We start from the raw sequence: 18719 nt of genomic DNA, 5'->3' as shown, positions 1-18719 counted from the left end.
TCACACTCATACATTCACACTAATTGTCACTGAACAACATTTTGCGGGTGGGCAATATTTTTGCTAATACATTTATTTTCACCTTTTATTCTTTTCAAGGTTTTATTAATAGTAACTAGGTACTATAAATCTGTAACTGTATGAATGTACCCAACTCTGGTGTTAAAATATGGGAATGATACAGATCACAGGTGTAAGCTGAAGCCCAGATTTAGAAACAAATGCCTCTTTATATACATGTGGATTTCTCAATCTGGCATTATAAAATCCAGATTTTATAATGTAAAAAAATTGTAATGTAATTTTTCTTACCACATGCATAGCTGACGTTGAGATATTTTTTCACACCAGGCAGGCATGGTCTTCCAAAGTTATGGTTGTTAGCAAAGATTTTGCACCTCTGTTTCCCATAACACATCTTAGATAATACTGCTAAAGCTGAGTAGGAAAAGCAATCTGAAATGTGGGAGAAATTTTAAAAAAACCAATCATACAAATATAGATACCAATGACTTGTTCAAAGAAAGGAGCTATTATATACAAGTGTGCTTGGAAATATATACTTGCTGTTACAAACACAGTGCTAACTCAAGAAACCTACTCATTGCAGTAATAGCTTGGCTCAATGTGAAGGCTGTGACAGGGTCCAAGAGTCTTCGCTCCTCCTTCCCAAAGCCTATTTAACAGTTTCCCAGCTTTCAGAAGGATGTGGGAGGGCTCCAGGACCCTGCCAGTGCCTCACACCTTCCCAAAGCCCAGCACTTCACTTAGCCAGCTCAGGAAGACAGTGTGAGAGCTGGGAGAGGCATCAAATTTTGCCTCCCCACCCCCCTGCACACACCCGTGGAACAAGCAAACCAAAAAACAAACCCAAATTACTGGAAGATCTGGAGTAATGCCAATTTCCCCCCGTCTTCTCCTTCTTACTTCCTTCTCTTTAGTCTCTTGAGATAAGCAGTTCTTCCAGAACAGGAGAATGACGCCTCAAGTTTGGACAGGTGCAGGTGGGCAACCCTAATGCAGCTCTGAGAATTTGGGAGGCAGACTACAAACACACCAGGACATGTCCTTTTTATGCATTGCATATTGCTATTTCAGGGGAAGTCAACATGGTGGCCTCCAGATGTTCTCCCATCAGGCCCTGCCAGCTCGGCCACTGACCAGGGATGGTGGGAGTTTTAGTCAGCAGCATCTAAAGGCCACCACATTGGCTACCCCTGTCCTGACTGATCCGACGGTGTTGTATATGAGTGTATATCCATCTTTGATCGTAGATTTGGCTGAGGAAATCTATGAAGTAAAGTGATTTGACTAGGATTAGGGCTCAGAAATTCACAGGGTAAGTTTCAGAGAGTCGTTATTTCAATGCCAAAATGAAGGGAGAAGGCAACACACACACAATAATGGTAGGAACATATTGACTTCTGTGATCACTGCAGGAGTGAGAGCACAGTCCATTGTCTAACCTCTTTTAATCTGCTGCCTTGCTTCTGTGATCAGTGGTTACTAACCACAAGGGTGCCAAGCAATGCTGGTGTTTTTTATGTAGTGGACATGAATCCATCTGACACTGAAAAGACGAGGTCATAAAAGCATTTCCAAAACATGGCTGTAAAATATCAGCTCTGACTTGAGCTGCTATTGAACAGATTGGAGTCTGTTGTTTCTGAAGGAAAGTTCTTTTCAGGTACTAATTGGCTTTATTTTAGACACGTTTTGACATGCAAATTATTCAGAGCTGCTGGAGCCATAAATTGTGTAGAGTTTAATGAGACTGGCAATCCTTCTCTTCGATTCTGAAAGCCTCTCCCATTTCAAACACTGGTAGACTTCTCTTTCTGTTCTGTAGTGCACAAAAGCTTTCAATTCAATGGACTAGTCAGAGCCAACTGTACAGCAAAGATTGGGCACTCCACACATTCACATGTGTGCACTGCATATCATGCAGTGACAACTGTGTGATGCTGGAAAGAAGGATATAATTAAAAAGAAGTTCATCCCAAATAGTCGTGTTTACTAAACAGAACAAACAATATTCATGTGATTTGAACTGTTTCCCTTGCTGCTTGTTGATCCATTTAAAAAATGTTTCTCTAAGACTAAATCTTGGTGCTAGAAATTTCCTAGAAAATAAAAATAAAAGCTTGAATATTTGTGGGCTCACCATACTTGGGACCTGGGAGCTTTAAGAAGCAAATCAAATATGGAAAAACAACACCACTTCAAATAGTGGGATATAATGTTTGAGGCATTTGAAAGGATAAAATAATACTTGTTAAATGCAATCATGCTTTTTTAACATCAGGTCTAGTTTGGCCCCCGAACGTGACCCTTTTCACAGGTTATATTGTCTTTTGCATAACCTTTCCTTCAAGCATTTGTAATATTAACCAGAACAATTTATAGCTTCAGGAACATATGGGAACCTAAAACTTTTCCCATTCTCTCAGCTTGGCATCGTATTTAATTTTCGCTGGCCAATAAATTGTCTTTTAAATCTTGTGCCTTATTGGGAAAATGATTGGTTTGAAAGCAGGGTGATGAACACAACAGACAAGAACTTGGCCAAGCCAAGTTTAGAACAGTTGGCAGGCTATAATGTTTGGCGTAGAGAGGAGGTAATTTGTGTAGACCATGAAGTCAAAGTAACCAAGCCTTGATTTTTTATTACCCTGCTTCCTGTTAACATAGAATTCCATTTTCCCCCTTCACTTTTATAAGCAATACGTTAATATGCACATGTGCCAGCTTGCCTGGTTCTCATTTCATGCACTGAGCCTTACAATCTTCTTTTGGGCTAGGCAAGTATGGTCCTTATAGTCCATAGAGAGAAAATAATCCATGAAAGATCTGGAGCAGCCTTGCCAATGAGCACATATCGATGGCTATCCAGCCAAATGCTAGGCTGGGGCAGCAAAAGGAAACGGAAACCTTGATAGACAGATGTAGCTGTCCACTTGGTGCATGAGCTGGTGCAGCTGAGCCTATAGCAAGCAAATGTGGTGAAAGTAACATACAAACGTTCATGTTCATCTTGGCTTCACTCAAGTACAGTGGAACCTCGGAAGCCGAAGAATGCCTTTGAACTTGAACGTTTCAGCTCCCAAACGATCGAAATCCAGAAGTGATGTTCTGGTTTTTGAACAATTTTCGGAAGTCGAACGTCTGGTGCAGCTTCTGATTGGCTGCAGGATGCAGCACCTTGGTTTTCGAACTGTTCCAGGAGTCGAACGGCCTCCTGGAACGGATTAAATTTGAAAACCAAGGTACAACTGTAGTTAAAGTTTTGCTGTGTAAGCAGATGCATGAGGGACCTACTTATAAATATTACACATGGCATATTTTGTCAAAATAATGTTCAGGCAGCAGGATCTCCTTGAGCAACCGCCCCAGATATCTGGAGAATAATTCCCTTATGTTTTTGTGACGTCATCGTACCCTCAAGAAAAAAGCTTGCGTTCCTTTCATACACATTCTTTTTTGGATCTCATCATTTCATCCCCCTTCTCCTGTTTGAAAATGAATTGATCATTGTTATTCCTAATACCACATGGGCACAGACTTCCTCTAACACAACTTCAGGCATTATGTATCTCTGCCACAAATTCCTCTGACAGCCAGCCATTTTCTAAAAGAGGGGAGAAAAAATAAGGGGTTCCTTCTCAACCTCTATATTAGGCAAAAGCAGGAACATGGGGATGCTTCACAGAACAACTTTCTGCATGCAGACATAACCTTCAAGCTTTTTCCAAAATGTAAAGAGACAGCAGGAAATCTGATCAGGGAGCCTCTGTGGCCTGATCTGGCCCTGGGAACTAGGCCTATGTCATCAGTAATTCCCACATGGGTTTTTGTTGTCATCAAAACCCAGATGGTTTTGAACAAGCTGTGTGTATATTTTGGTCTCGTAATATGCTGAAAATAGGACTAAATGCATCCATTCCGCATACTTGGAACTAAGGCATAAACAAGCAGCGCTCTGGCTGAAATCCTGAATCCTGTTAAACAGTTAAATATTAACTAAGAACTGAATCCTGCATTTTTTTTACCATAGTTTTCCAAGACAGTGCCCTGGCATGCTAAACAAAAGTGTTAGAACTTTAGCTAGGTTGCCTTTAAAATAATTATTTTCCATGTCTATAGTTCCTGTCCAAAAATCAGGGCAATTGTGTTCGCAAGCATACATTCATACAGCTTAGCTGTAAAGGTAAATGTAAAGGACACCCCTGACCATTAGGTCCAGTCGTGGCTGACTCTGGGGTTGCAGCGCTCACCTCGCTTTATTGGCCAAGGGAGCCGGTGTACAGCTTCCGGGTCATGTGGCCAGCATGACTAAGCCGCTTCTGGCGAACCAGAGCAGTGCGCGGAAACACCGTTTACCTTCCTGCCAGAGTGGTACCTATTTATCTACTTGCACTTTGACATGCTTTTGAACTGCTAGGTTGGCAGGAGTCGGGACGAGCAACAGGAGCTCACCCCGTCGCAGGGATTCGAACCACCGACCTTCTGATTGGCAAGTCCTAGGCTCTGTGGTTTAACCCACTATTCCAGCCTTCCCCATCCAGATGTTTTAGAATGCAACTCCAGTCAGCTTTGCTGGACTGGTGGGAGTGTAGTCCAAAATATACAGAGACCATCAGGTTGGGGGATGCCAGTGGTCATTGCCAGTGAATCTGACCTAACACAGATACTCTTTTGTCAACCTACCAAACTGAGGGAAGCGGCCCGTTTCTGTAGCACAGGTGTCCTCCTTGTGTGCAGCCCTGCCATATGAGGCAGAATAGATGTTAAGAAATTTCGGCTCTTTACAGTGGAGTTTCAGTTCTTCATTCTCACACACTAATCTGGTTTTATATTCAGCTGCAAAGGAAAGAGAAAAACACTGCTTATTGGTGGGGAGTTAGTCTGGTTGTTAGTCTGGTCCATTTACAAAAACAACCTACGATCACTGCTGAAAGTGCAATCTTTTTGTGATGTTCCCTGCTGCCCACTCCCCATAATATCTCAATTTACTTGTTTTAATATGCTCACATACTTCCTAAGTCATTTGACCTGAGGTGGATCCACAAAAAGCCTTTTTAGTTGAGAGGTGGTGATTATGGCATAACCTCCCAAAAGAACCCAGCCAAGCTCAGTCAGTGCTTACTTTGAGCATGCAGTGAAAACCTGCCCCACCCCACAAAACGTAACTGGATGCCATGGCTGTCAAATGCTGCTAGAATTCTTTGTTGTTTACTACGACGCTATTGTCCATTGTGTTATGCATTTGATTTCTGTGTTTTGTGTGGCTACTTTTATACAATGTTTTATTGTATGTTCTTTTATTGTTTTATATTTTGTTATTTTTGTAAGCTGGCTTGGGAGGGGGGGGGCGGGAATCCTACCTCCAGTGTGGGAGAATAAAAACAGAAGCTAGGGATAGGGGACCTGTGGCCTTTCAAATGTTGTTCGAGCCCAACTCCTATCATCACTGACTACTGTCCAGCCTGGCTGAAGGCTGATCTCAGCTGGAGTCCAACAACATCTGGAGAGGCAAAGGTTCCTTACCCCTGACATAAACAACCAAACAAACTAGCAAATTGGGCAGAGCTGACCACCTCAGCCATAGGTGCCTCAACAGTTTGTCAAACCATTTATTTATTTATTTATGGCCTCTGAAGCTAAAGAACATGACTTGCTTAAGAAATTTACAGTGCAATCCTATATATGTCTACTCAGAAGTAAACTTCATTTCCCCCACCAATGGAGTTCATTTCCAGATATATCTGTATAGCCACCTTTGAGATGAAGTTCTTACAGTTAGGGATGGGGAACACAGTCTATTCTTTGCATTTAAAGCAGAATTGATCAAGCCCACACTTTCCAAAACAACGAGTACCGAAACACAGGCATCCTTCAAAATGAGCACTTATCCAAGTTTTGTCATTCGGTTTTCCAAATGACATTCACAAAATGGCATATATTAGGGGAAAGTGTGTATAAAAATGAATTTATTTGTGAAAGCAACATAGAAAAACACATTATCTTGGAAAAAATTGCTTACAAAAATGTGCAGCATTGCCAAAAATGCATATGAAACTATGCAGAAAAGGAGATGACCAGCCTTCCTTCTCCTTGTGCCCTCCAGATGTTTTGGGCTACAGTTGCCAGCCGGATAGTAATAATAATAATATTCACTAATTTTATATACCGCCCTTCATCTGAAGATCGCAGGGCAGTTCACAACATAGAAATACAAAATTAGAACACAAAATACATAATAAAAACAAGCACAAGAACAAACCACTAACCCCCTTCTTACAAACACATTTAAAAGGACGTAGAATGTTAATCGCCAAAAGGCCTGGTTAAGGAGAAATGTTTTCACCTGGCACCTAAATATGTGTAATGAAGGCGCCAGGCAAGCATCCCTGAGGAGAACATTCTACAGATAAGGAGCAACCACAGAAAAGGCCTCTTCTCATGTTGCCACTCTCCAGACCTCTTGTGGACAAGGCACACAAAAAAGGGGCTCAGATGATGATGGGGAGGGGTGATCCTTGAGGTATTGCACTTGTGGCTGACGGGAGTTGCAATCCTAAACATCTCAAGGACACCAGGTTGGGGAAGAGAAATCTATGAGTGGTGCTGGTGATATAAGATGTGGGGAGACTGTTGTCTTTATGTCCTGCTTTTAGGCTTCTCAGATGCATCTATCTGTCCACTGTTGGAAACAGGGTGCTAGACAAGATAGACAACCTGTCCGCTCCAGCAAGGCTCTTCTTACATTCTTAACATATATTATCCTGAATCTAACTTAAATATTTAGTTAGATAAATTTTATGTCTTAATAATAAAGGTAAGGGTAGTTCAAAGGTATGTCAGAAAATGCACTTGGGATAGAACTGAATTCTAATAATATAGCCAGGCTCCCTAAATAATGTTCATTGTGCCTAAATCTTAGAGGTATCCAGGATTAAATAACACCTGAACATAGCAGCTTTATGGCTAATCTCCTTAGGGAGATAATTCTTTTGGCCCTCATTTAGAAATCAATCTACTTTTGAGAGGCTGGGGGTGGGGGAAGAATCTTATTGGGACAAGACAAGGTTTTGTAAGAGACACTCTCAAATTATAGGATTTGCATGGCCCTTCTCCCTTTCTGCCTCCTCATCTGATGATCCCTGCTCTTCGAAAGTTCTTGTATGGAGCAGCTAAGAGTAAAGATGGGGAGGGGTTGGTGTAGTAGACTCAATGTCCTTTTGGAGGACAACTCTGCTTTCTTCCTGCACAAGAAAACTTTCCCCTGCAGTGGTAATCTTGCCAGGGAATTTGTTCATCTGGAAGAGCTATGAGTATGGAGGCAGATATGGAGTTTAACCTTTGGCCATATCACAGTGAGGATATAGGTGATAAGTAATGAAACTGGTGAAAAGACACTATCCCAAACACATCCACCTGGAAGCAAATTCTATGGAAACCAAAGGGATTTAGTTTCAAGTCAATGTTTTTAAGAATCGTTTTCCAGAGATGTAAAAATCAGTTATTTAATGTGAAATGTAACAGTCTAAAGGGCTTTGTTTATTTGTGAAAAACTTTAAGTACATTTTATCAACAGCAGGAAACAATGTCATTCAAAAGTCCTTGGCATTTCCCTCATGGCTGCCTATTATTTGTGCAGCCTGAACCCTACATATGCTGCCCAGCAGACAAACAATCCACATGTTTTCTGGTCCTAAAGGGTAACATAAAAGAATGAGGCTAATGCAATATAAGATAACAAGAGATTATTCTCAAAAATAACAATAACTACTTGGATTTAAAGCGAATAAGTGAAATTAAGCAAATGATTGAAGAAGCGCGTCCCCCCTCCCCCGGTCTATTTATAAGCACAGAAAAACTAAGCTCCATCAAGAGCAAGGGGACTCATATTAGTCATATTTGTTTTGTTAGTTTTACTGGGGCTTTGTCACAACCAGCTTTGATTAGGTGAAGACTGATATCTACACACTGATCCAGCAAGAGAAATCTCCAAGGAGAAACGTATATCTATACACAGAATCCCTTCCTGAACTGGGAACCACACAGAGATTGAATATGGAGAATATGCATCTGCATATTCTGTGATGTACCGGTATCTCTGGATGCAAAGCATCCAATGCAATCACCATTTGTACTGCAGGGTATGCATGAGGATGTGACTTCCCACTTTCACAATATGTATCCCTATCCCACTCACAAGTACCGGCTACTACCAGCTAGGTTTCCAATGAGGCCAACTCTGAAATGTAAGGCTTTGACCAACAAAATGAATGTTGTTAGGTCTAAAACCCTATGCACACTTATTTGTGTTGCGAGTACATCCCACTGAACTCGGTAGGACTAACTTCTGAGAAATGTGCAGCCAGTTGGCTTGCAAATCTAGCTGTATCTAAATCAAATGCAGTGCAACCTGATTAAATTCATAGCATTAGCTTGACTGTATTAGTCACTCACCAAAACACTTTCTTCAGGTCATTCAAAAGACAGAAGTCTGCTAAATAAAATACACTGGCATTTAAGTTTTCTGTGTTGCTGTTTTTTAAAAAACAGTGACAGAATCTAGTGAAAGAAAGCCAGCCATTACTATCTTCATGAAGTAGAAATTAAGTCACATTGCCCTTAATGGAATGAACTTTTTTCTATATTGGGCTCTCAAAGTTTGTTATTTGAATTTTCTGCACCAAAGACTTTGACTACTGCAAGTAGTGATTAGACTACTGCAATACACTCTACATGGAGCTAACTTTGAAGATTAGATCATATATCTGGTGCAGAATGCTGCTTCCAGGTTGTTAAATGTGACAGTAAGATGGGGAAACAAATCATCAGTCCCGGCTGCCTGTGTATTACTGGGCCCAATCCAATATTTTTTACTCCTGTACAAAGCCCTAAAAAACTCAACTCCCCCATACCTGACAACCTACGGTTTGAGATCTGCAGGGGGGCAGCGGTTAGTATCTTATTGCTCTTTTATATTAATAAGCCATTTTGATTACATTGGTAAAAAAAAAAATAGAAATAATGAGAAGTAAATAAAATATATAGGCACACTAGTCTCTATCCTATAATCAATGGGACTTACTTCTGTAGACATGCATAGATTGCACTGTGAAGTTTCCACCTTTCTAGAAAGGCACCTGCACTTACCCCCATTCACCTTAATGATTTATGTCCCATCTTGTAATGAATTATTTTTAAGACCCCCAACAATCTACAGCAGAAACTAATATGTACAGCAGATTTTATTCCCTAGATGGGTTATGCTCTTTTATGATGGATGTGCATGTGTGAAGGGTCATTTCCATACATTCTCTGACAATGCTGATAGAGATACTATGTCACTTCTGAAAAATAGCTGCAGGGTAGTGTTTTGGTTCTGTCGGACCTCTGTGCACATTGCCTGATATAACTCACTTGCACATGGACATAAACTTTTATGAAAAGTGGTGAATAACATGCTTATCAAAACCCACAAACTTTGGTACAAGGACTGGGTGAATCCACTTCAGAGCTTCGCATAGATTCATGCAAAGATGTCTGTGCCGGCACTGCAGTCAAAACAAAAAGCAAAACAAGTACAAAAATGACACTTGCCTGTTCTACAAATTACTTACTAGGTTTGCATTTAAAGGAGACTAGAAGGTATTTAGTGATTCCTGGACATAGATCAGGTCCAAAAACCCGACTATTGACAAGGAGTTGGCAGGCTCTCAGATCCTGGCATTCATCCAGTACTTTCTAAAACAATGAGCAAAAAAGCATAGTCTTGAAAAACAGATTCAAACTATATAACAGTTCAGACCCTGACATTTTAAAATCTATATGTGATAAGCTGTTGCCCACTGGTTACCAGAAAAATAGGCATAACAATCTATACAATGCCAATACAATGATTTCCAAGACAAAACCAGTTGTGAAATTATGGGATGATCTGAGTTCCCCAAAATTCCTTTGTTTTACCATTCAAGTTTGGATGCGATGAACCTATTTTGAAATCCCCCTTAAGAGCTGTTTGATGTATTGCAAGGTGGCAGATAAGTTGGGGAAATAGGACACTATAAATTTTGTTATGACAAGCTGGCATTCCAGAATTTGTCATCTGTGAAGCAATATTAATATAAAGAATTCATGTAACCTTTGAAAATAGGAGATAGGGACTTATTTTCACGCTTGAATTTTTTTGATAGTGGCTGCTGCTTTGTTACAAATTTTCACCCCACATGAACTACCAGTAAATGAAAAACCAATTTATCACACTGCATATAACTGATGCCTTGAAAGGTGTTAATCACTGAAGTTTACACAGAACAAAATTTTTGTTTACACAGAGCAAAATGCTACATTGCTGTATTGTTAACTGTCATAAATGAATCAACCAATATGAGAGGTTTATTGGATATGAGAGGTTTATTTGATTCATCATGGGCCTGCTGCTACTATTAGCACTAAGAAACATCTTGTTTTTAGCAATTGTCCTCAAATTCCTGGAAGCAGCAGTTCCAGATTAGAAAAGTTGGCAGGCTATTACAATTTGCCCACAAAGCAGTAAAAGTTTTATAGAGAAAGAGTAGTTCAAAATAGATTGAGAAAAGTGCCAATATCCTTTAAAAAAACAACAAAAAAAACCTCATAGACTATTTTTAGAACACAAGTAAACAATAAAAAGCCTTTTAACTAGCATCCAAGAGGAGAAAAAAATCCGATCTCCAATGCTCAAAAGCAGCCAATAAAGCATTGCTACTATATTCTAGTGATCTTTACTTCTAGTTATGCTAGCCAGAATCATTGTCTATAAAAAAAATCTCTTCATGTTTTACCCTGTGTTTTATAAGAGATGTAAGCTTAAAACTGCAATCCTAATCACTTACCCTATTGAATTCAATGGAACTTACTTCTGAGCAGACATGTATAGGATAACATTGCCGGTGTTGAATTTGCTGTGCAACAAGATCTGGCCACTAATATGTTCAAAACTAATATATGGTCAGAACAGTCACAGATTAGGAGGGATTTAATTTTTCTTTCAGTCCTTCAGTGAAAGATTCCTGTATAGCATTCTTTGTTCTTTCAGTAAAATAATACTATGCTTAGATTATCTCTCCATTCCAGAGAGAATAGGTAGGATGAGATCATGCAGATTTGCTTCCAACAATTTGGTTTACTGTAGGTGTCTGAGATTTGAGAGAAGACAAAGCCAGACATGTATCTTGCATTTGAGTGCTATGTGAACATATTTGTAAAACATTCTATCATTCTGTCTATCTATGTGCAGCTGGGATGTGTGATGGCTTCAAATAATCTTTCTGTGCAAGCCTAGCTTAAATCTCCAAAGATTCAAAGGACTCAAAATAGTCTTGGTGCCATGCTAGTTAAGGACACAAAGGAGAAGGGGTGACACTCCCATTTTCATGAGGACAGCTTGAACCAAAGATCATTTTTCAGCCATTGGATGCATTAAAGCACATACAAGCCATGCTTATAAAACCACTATTCCAAGCAATATTCATTTTAAAAAACAGGGTATTACACTAAACAATAACATTTAACTTCTTTATAGAGGGACAGAGCAGGGACCTGTGTAAATCCTACAACATCTGAATGGCAACAATTTGCCTATCTCTTCTTTAATGACACTGATTTTTAAAATGTTTCTACAAACACTAGGTCACTGAATAAGTAGTAAAACTTTTGCACTGTGGTTATGTACCTGCTAAAGGCATAGAAATATACCTGACAGTATTAGCCAACTGCTTGGAAAATCACCACTTTATAGAACTGTCTGGAAATTATCTTTATTGTATAATGCAAGTCCATTTAACATAACATAATGAATCTTACCTCCAAGTAAGCACACATAGGATTGCACTGTTAATGTCTACTGTATGTCTGCCTATATATCTTCTTAAGGAGAAAACTGTGGTTGTGAATTAGGCCACCAGTGGATCCTAAACCATACAAACATACCATCTTTCTATCAAAGATAGTGAAAAGTGAATACCCGCTCTCATGAAAAAGAAAAATAATGATGCCATGTAAAATAACAAAATACAAGAATCATCCTTAGTAGCTCCTCAGGAAATAACCTTTGCTTGCCGGTTCAGGCTCATTAGCTTTAAATGTACAGAGTAATCCCATGGATGTGCTCTCAAAAGTAGACATCCAAGGTAAGTCTGTATAGGATTCCTGCCTCAGGCTACAATCCTAAACACACGTGCATGGGAATAAGCCACTCTGAAAACAGCAGCTCTTACTTCTAAGTAGAAATTGCACAGCATTGCTCTGTACATGGTGTCAAATAACAGGATTAAGGATGCTACAGTTTAGGATTCCCATGAGGTCAGGAACCCGACTGCATCATCAGATCTTAATTATGTTTAGGAAATGATCTTTGCATATTTTGTATATCAGTTTTTAAAAATTCCTCTAAACCTACAAAATAATGACCAATTTGTCACAACAGGACATGACTGTGTTAGCATTTTTCCCATGTGAAGGAAATTTAAATATTACTGGTTTGTCTAACATGAGGAACATGATTGCCTTGACTTCTGAGGCAGGGAATAACCATGATTCAGGACTAAACGCTTGCCTCTATGTCTATATAACTGTTCTTATGTGTCTACAGTAAGACTATCAGAACAGTGTATGTGGCAAGGGAACAGAGATGAAGCACAGGTCTCAAATATATTATTAATCATTGGGGCATTTGATACAATGGCAAGCCAGTGATTCAGAGGTAATCTTCAATAATCCTAATCAAAATTAGGCTGTAGATTCTACTGCTGTCTACCAGAAATTGGAGCCAGAACTAATTGGCAATCTAGATTTCTCCCAGGAAAATCCATTGACATAAGCTCAGTGCCAAAACAACTCCATCAATCTGGCACAGACAAATTAAGTTGGACCATTGGGTGTTAATCTTAATGGGCATTCTCATTGTTCAGGGCTCTTTTGTCCCAGTCTGCTTGGCAAGAGACGTCAGACAGCCCATACAACTACTGAGTGTGTGGCCAGCCACCCAATCCCCTAAACTGGATTTCAGTTTGCTTGTGATGAACAGGTCCTGTGAGGCTTGCACCACAGAACTATAGATCATGCATGGCTGGCTAAGTCACCACTCATAACTGTTTGGGAAGATTTGTGCCATTGTATCGAATTGCAAACAAATTGCAACCAGTTTCATTTACTGTATTGGCCCCTACCTGCAAATAAGGCACACCTTTAAAAATCGGCTTGGGAGCCGCGGACGGGACAGGCGCTGTTGCCCTGTGCTCCCGGGCTGCTTCCTGGGGGGAGGGAGCTGCGCTGTTTTGGCGGCATAAGGTCGTGAATATAAGCCGCACTTTTGACGATCAGAATCTGGGAAAGAAGTGCGGCTTATATTCAAGCCAATACGGTATGTAGTTAGATATTGATTTTAAAATTTACTTTAAATTGTTGCTATTCAAAAATTAAGAAGTGACAATAAAATATGAATTTCAAAAGTAGCCAAACACATTCTTAAGTGTCAGGATTAATTAGCATTGCATATTCTTCAGGAGCAAAGGGGTGGAGAGATTTTCTTTGAGGAGGGGTCCTGATAATGGTCTGCATATTCATTAGACCTCCAGAAACACTAAAACTTAGTCATATGCACAACTGAACCATCCTTCCTCCCACAATAGCAACGATTCTATTATAAAAGTTACACTCTGAACATCAGTCAATTAATGTTGCCTTTACCTTGCATTTTAATAAATACAATTTATATCACTGAACGTAATACCTGCAAAGTAGTAGATGCCACACAGTTTATGGGCTCTTTCATCATGGCTTCTGGATGTTGTTCACTACACAACTGGTAAGCTTGCCCGTAATATGCAGATTGGACACTTATTGTTGAATGTCGAGGACACTGCAGACTCAAGCGATCACCATCACAGGCATACGCAGTGTGGTTTTGCAGAAGTTTGGTTAGATAACCTAGAAAACATTTACCTGTGTTACATTTAATGAGGAAATAGCTTTCCCCCAAATGTTAAAATGAAAGCTGCAGTCATCGCTTGGCTTGGTTACAAAAGGTTTAACCCATGCCTCAAGACTCTTGAGCACTTCCAAACTCTTGTTTATTGTGGGATTGGTGCTGTTCCTGCATGGATATTTTTGTCATTTTGCATCAAAATGCCAGCCCGTAGTTTCCTCCCATTTAATCTAGTTTTATCCTTACGACAGAAAATTTGCCAAAGTAAAATAAATAAATAAACCTGTTGCCATAGCCTGTATTAAGTTCTCTGCTCTGCTACAGATTTCCTGAGAAAGTTACAAAAAAGGCAGCTTTATGTCAAAGTTGCTATAAGCGTTTTATTTTTTGTTTCTCTCTTGTAAACTGGCGAGACAGAGGGCAAAGCACTGGTTTGCATTATGTGATCTGCAGTAGTCTACTGAGTGTTTCTTTTTGTTTAATGTAGAGAATTAGATGGTTTTCTGGCCCGTGGAAAGAGAATGCTAAATGTGGCAATGCTTATTTGAATCTTTAAACTTCATATCAGTTAATCAACCATATCCCTCCCTCAGTAATTTTCCAGCTGCGCGAGAGCCAAGTAGGATGTAAAAAAAAAAAAAAAGATTCACTCATTTCTACTCATCTAGTATTTCATGTATTCAGGCTTAACCAAAAACATATTGTGGAATTGTGCCCACTAAAATGAGAGGATTTTGCTTCTGCACTGTGTGCCCGATTCATAGAACTGCACCCACTAGAACAGGACAGGGGAACCTTTCTCAGCCTGGAAACTGCATTCCCTTCTGGGCAACTTTTGGGGTGGGGGACGCGAAAGTGGGCAGAGCAACAAAAGTAGGTTTTGTCTTTGTACATTAGGCTAGTTTTTATTCATTGACACACCCCTCTTAGATCTCCATCCAGAGAAGCATTATCAGAGTTTAGGGACATATTCAATTCAGGCAAACACACTCCAAGAGAGGGCAAAGAGGGGTGTGGCTAGGGAGAGCTCTGAGGGCCAGATAGAGAGGCCTGGAGGACCACATTCTGCCCTGGGCCTGCGGTTCCCATACCTACACTAGATGCACACAGACACATGGGTTTGTCTTCCAGGAACTTCCAGGAAGTTCACAAGAAAAGCACAAAGGCAATAGCCCTCCGCTACTCTGTGTTGGACCAGCAGCTTGTATTTAGAGACAAAGTGTCTCTGAACATGACATTTCCTTTTATCTATCATGGAAAATATCCACTCAGAGTCATATCCTCTGTGAATTTTCCTAATCCAGTTTTATAGCCATCTAAACCAGTGGTAATCTCATCTTGTGGTAGTGAATTCCAAAAAATCATTAAGAAATGATAGGTTTATCCATTAACTTCAATGGGCTTACTCTGAGTAGGACTGCCATTGAATAGCACCACCCCTGGCCATTATCACACATAAAATTAAAATACCTCTACATTTTGGTTTTTTTAAAAATAGATGTATAATTAAAGCCTGAGTTTGCTAAATATCAGCCCTAGGAATGTTGCTTTTCAATATGCATGCACTTTTCACCCGCTCCGACGTTCCTTTGAACGTATCAGTAAAATTTTAAAACACACTTCGACTAACATGGCAAATTGTCAGTGTTAAGTCTATAAAATTACTTGTATTTTATTTAGAGCCAAACTCCCCCATGAAAAGGCACAAACCAAGTCAACATTGGCAATTTCATAGTAATTCTTATAAAAACAGATATATATTTCTCATTAATTTCTACACACAATGCATTATAAAACTTTGAAGCCTTTTAGTTTATGGTGTGTCAGGAAAACATCAAAAAAAATTTTTTTTTACTGTTGTTCCTTATTCCAGATGTGACTCACCAAATCCATATTTTTCCATTACTTTTAAATTGGCATGGAGTACAAAACAGAAGGACAACACATTCTAGTCTACTATTCCTTGGTGTGCAACATTAAAATTTGTTCTTGTCGTCCCAACAAGATACATTGCGTTTCCACCTGCATTGCTCAGCCTAGACACTGAGGCCCAGCTCTGAGGGCCTTCTGGCAGTTCCCTCATTTAGAGAAGTGAAGCCACAGGGAACCAGGCAGAGGACCTTCTCAGTAGTTGTGCCTGCCCTGTGAAACACCCTTCTGCTGGATGTCAAAGAGATAAGCAATCATATTACTTTTCTTGGAAGCCAGCCAGCGTGGCTGGGGCAACCCACCCACATGAGGGGGGTATGTAAGAAATACATTATTATTGTTGTTATTATATTTTCATGGAGAGCAAGACTTAGGTTAGTTACAAATTAGCACTTAACCAGCACCACACAGCTGTATCCTCTTCCATTCATGATAAACTGATGACTAATCTCCCCAGGGTGAGAGAGCTAACCCTGAAGAAATGTGGCTGTTTATGTAGATGAAGGATGGGGACCCTCAGGTCCAAGGAGCCAAAAGCAGCCCTCCAGAACTCATTATCTGACCCTCAGGACTCTCCACAGGGCCACACCTCAGAAGCCTTGCTCTGCACCTTCCTTGAGTACTTTTACCTGCCTAGAATGTCTCCTCAAACACTGAAAATGCTTCTGACTTGTCTGAATGGAAGATTAAAGAGGGATGTGCGAGTGTGTAGAGAAACCAGCTTACTGTACAAAAGGTAAAATTCACATCCATGGCCCTGCTCACCACAGGAATGTGGCCCCTGGAAGGTTGCCCAAATCATAATGTGGCCTCAAGGCTGAAATGTTCCCCCACCCCTGACATAGACAAAGTAATTTACTCTGTAAAAAAAAATGTGCACAACTGAGTTGCCAACTTCTTCCAGAAGAAGGGAGCTTCTGTGTTGTTACTGTTAATATAATATTGACAGGAAAAGGTTGGCAGGTACAGCTTCTTCTATTGGAGGAGCCCGCTTCAGAAACATAGAGCCAGATGTCAAAATGTAGAGAACTAGTTCCTCTGACTATTTGCCTTTCTTTCCCATCCACCTCCCTCCAATTGGAATTAGGACCAGAATCTATTAAGCATTCACTGTGTGTACAGTCTGCATGTAAAGCGCTCTCTGACACCTGTGTGCTGGCAACACGGTTTAAAGGCAGCATAGTTTGAGATACTCTTCTCAGCAGCATGCCCTCAGGACTTTGAAGAATTTGGTCCTAAATCTGTGACAGTTTAGGTTTCAAATTGCTTGGAACCAGAAGTTCCCATGTACAAAGAAGCCCAGTATTCCCTAGAGAATATCAGCTATGCAAACTTTTGAATGAGTTCCCGAGCATCTTAACTGCTACTTTGATCCTGCAAATTCCTATTCCAGTATCTAAGCAAGTTTCACCAACAATTACACTATTCAGTTCTAAAAATGGCTTAAAAACAACCGTCTCCCATTGCTTCATGTGTGCAGGTACATTTTATTTGTTTAATAAGTCACCTAGACTTGATAGGAAAGAAATTTTATCCCTCCAGGTGGCATTTAAAACATCCGTAATGTTATTACAGTAAGTCCACACTTTTACACAACGAAGGGAATAAAAATAGTCGTGAGATTTTGATAAGAAAAACTGGCAATGTATTGGTATGTGGATTGCTTCACTCAGGCACTGTACTCTGTGGAGACATTAATAGCTCATGAAGTTCTGCTTTTCAGATTTCACACAGCTAAGTCTTGACTCTACATTTCATGCACAGTAGGCAGAGCTAAAATCTCATAGTCATTTATGGAGGAACTCAAAACTGTTTGTTCTGATTACAATATCTGCATTTTGTTTTTGTGGAATATTAAACATTTTGGCAAAGAATGGGTTGGAGAAAGGATGACAGGAATGTGCTTGTGGAAACACTAGATTGGGAATCTGATGTTCTATGGAGGGTCAGATGTGCAGGATGCTGAAGTCCCGTCTCTTGAGACACACAACAAATGCCTCTTTGGTCTCCAGCCCTGCAATATTTGTTCTCCATAACAATCATGAGGCTTAGAAACTTGTTTTAAAAGGGCACACTGGCATTGTCAAGAAGTCAATGTCGCATTACATTTAGTGTAGAAAGCAGACCATACTGAATACATCAGAGACCTGGTTCACATACATAGGCAAAAGTGCTCCCATATCCTTAAGTTAAATTCCTAAACTAAAGTTGTCAGAAGCTATTGCTGCTAACGTCGGTGAATGGCAAAGCAGAGGATTCTATGCAGGAGTCTCTAGCAACAGTGCTTCAGGAGAAGTGCACAAGATCAGCAAGCCTCAACAGGAGCTCATTTAGGGTGAAACATCAGATTTGCATTGACCTCAGGGATGGCAGTTCTACTTCAGTTCCTGGATAGACCACTCAGGTTCTGTCTTGTAGATCTGTATCTGCAGGGGCTGTTGAAAAGCTTTCTGAGAATATTGCCAAAGAGTTATTTATTAGCCACATACACACCCTTCACATGCTCCATCATTTGACAAAGGAGAGTATCAAAAAAGGACACTTCCAATTGGTTCGGCCCTTTGGTCCTTTTCAAGCTGTCTTGCATCACCCATTATGCCACTGCAGCTCTTTTAAACTGCTCTTTGGCAGGCTCAGGCTCCATTGCCTCTCACTTGTCAAGGGACAAGTGGGAACTTGAATGGTTGTTCTCCCCTTTCCCTATTGGCCAGATCAAAACAGATGTACAGGCAGCTCATTCAAAATATCTCTTGAGGGGCCATGCTAGGATCAGTGAAAGTCTTGTTTATTTGCAAATAACAAGAGTTCA

At 40.2% G+C, this 18719-nt stretch overlaps 1 protein-coding gene and 1 long non-coding RNA gene across 4 annotated transcripts in view; one reads left to right on the top strand and one right to left on the bottom strand.

Moving 5' to 3' along the window:
- The window catches only part of EVA1C (eva-1 homolog C), a 43054-nt gene that overhangs the window by 9027 nt on the left and 15308 nt on the right, over nt 1-18719 (bottom strand). For all 3 annotated transcript variants that reach the window (XM_079972066.1, XM_079972065.1, XM_079972067.1), the window contains exons 2-5: nt 13787-13983; nt 9636-9759; nt 4708-4860; nt 313-456 (exon numbers count right to left, since the gene is read on the bottom strand). In XM_079972066.1, coding sequence (XP_079828192.1) covers nt 313-456; nt 4708-4860; nt 9636-9759; nt 13787-13831 — 466 coding nt within the window. In that variant the 5' untranslated portion in view covers nt 13832-13983. The remainder of the gene's footprint in view (nt 1-312; nt 457-4707; nt 4861-9635; nt 9760-13786; nt 13984-18719) is intronic.
- Nucleotides 1-18719, top strand: part of LOC307213864 — a 33666-nt gene that overhangs the window by 6574 nt on the left and 8373 nt on the right. The window lies entirely within an intron of this gene.

The sequence above is a fragment of the Podarcis cretensis genome, assembly GCF_951804945.1.
Source record: "Podarcis cretensis genome assembly, chromosome: 4".
Lineage (NCBI taxonomy): Eukaryota > Metazoa > Chordata > Lepidosauria > Squamata > Lacertidae > Podarcis > Podarcis cretensis.
The sequence above is the reverse complement of the archived record's forward strand: the minus strand, read 5'-3'. Positions and strand labels throughout refer to the sequence as shown.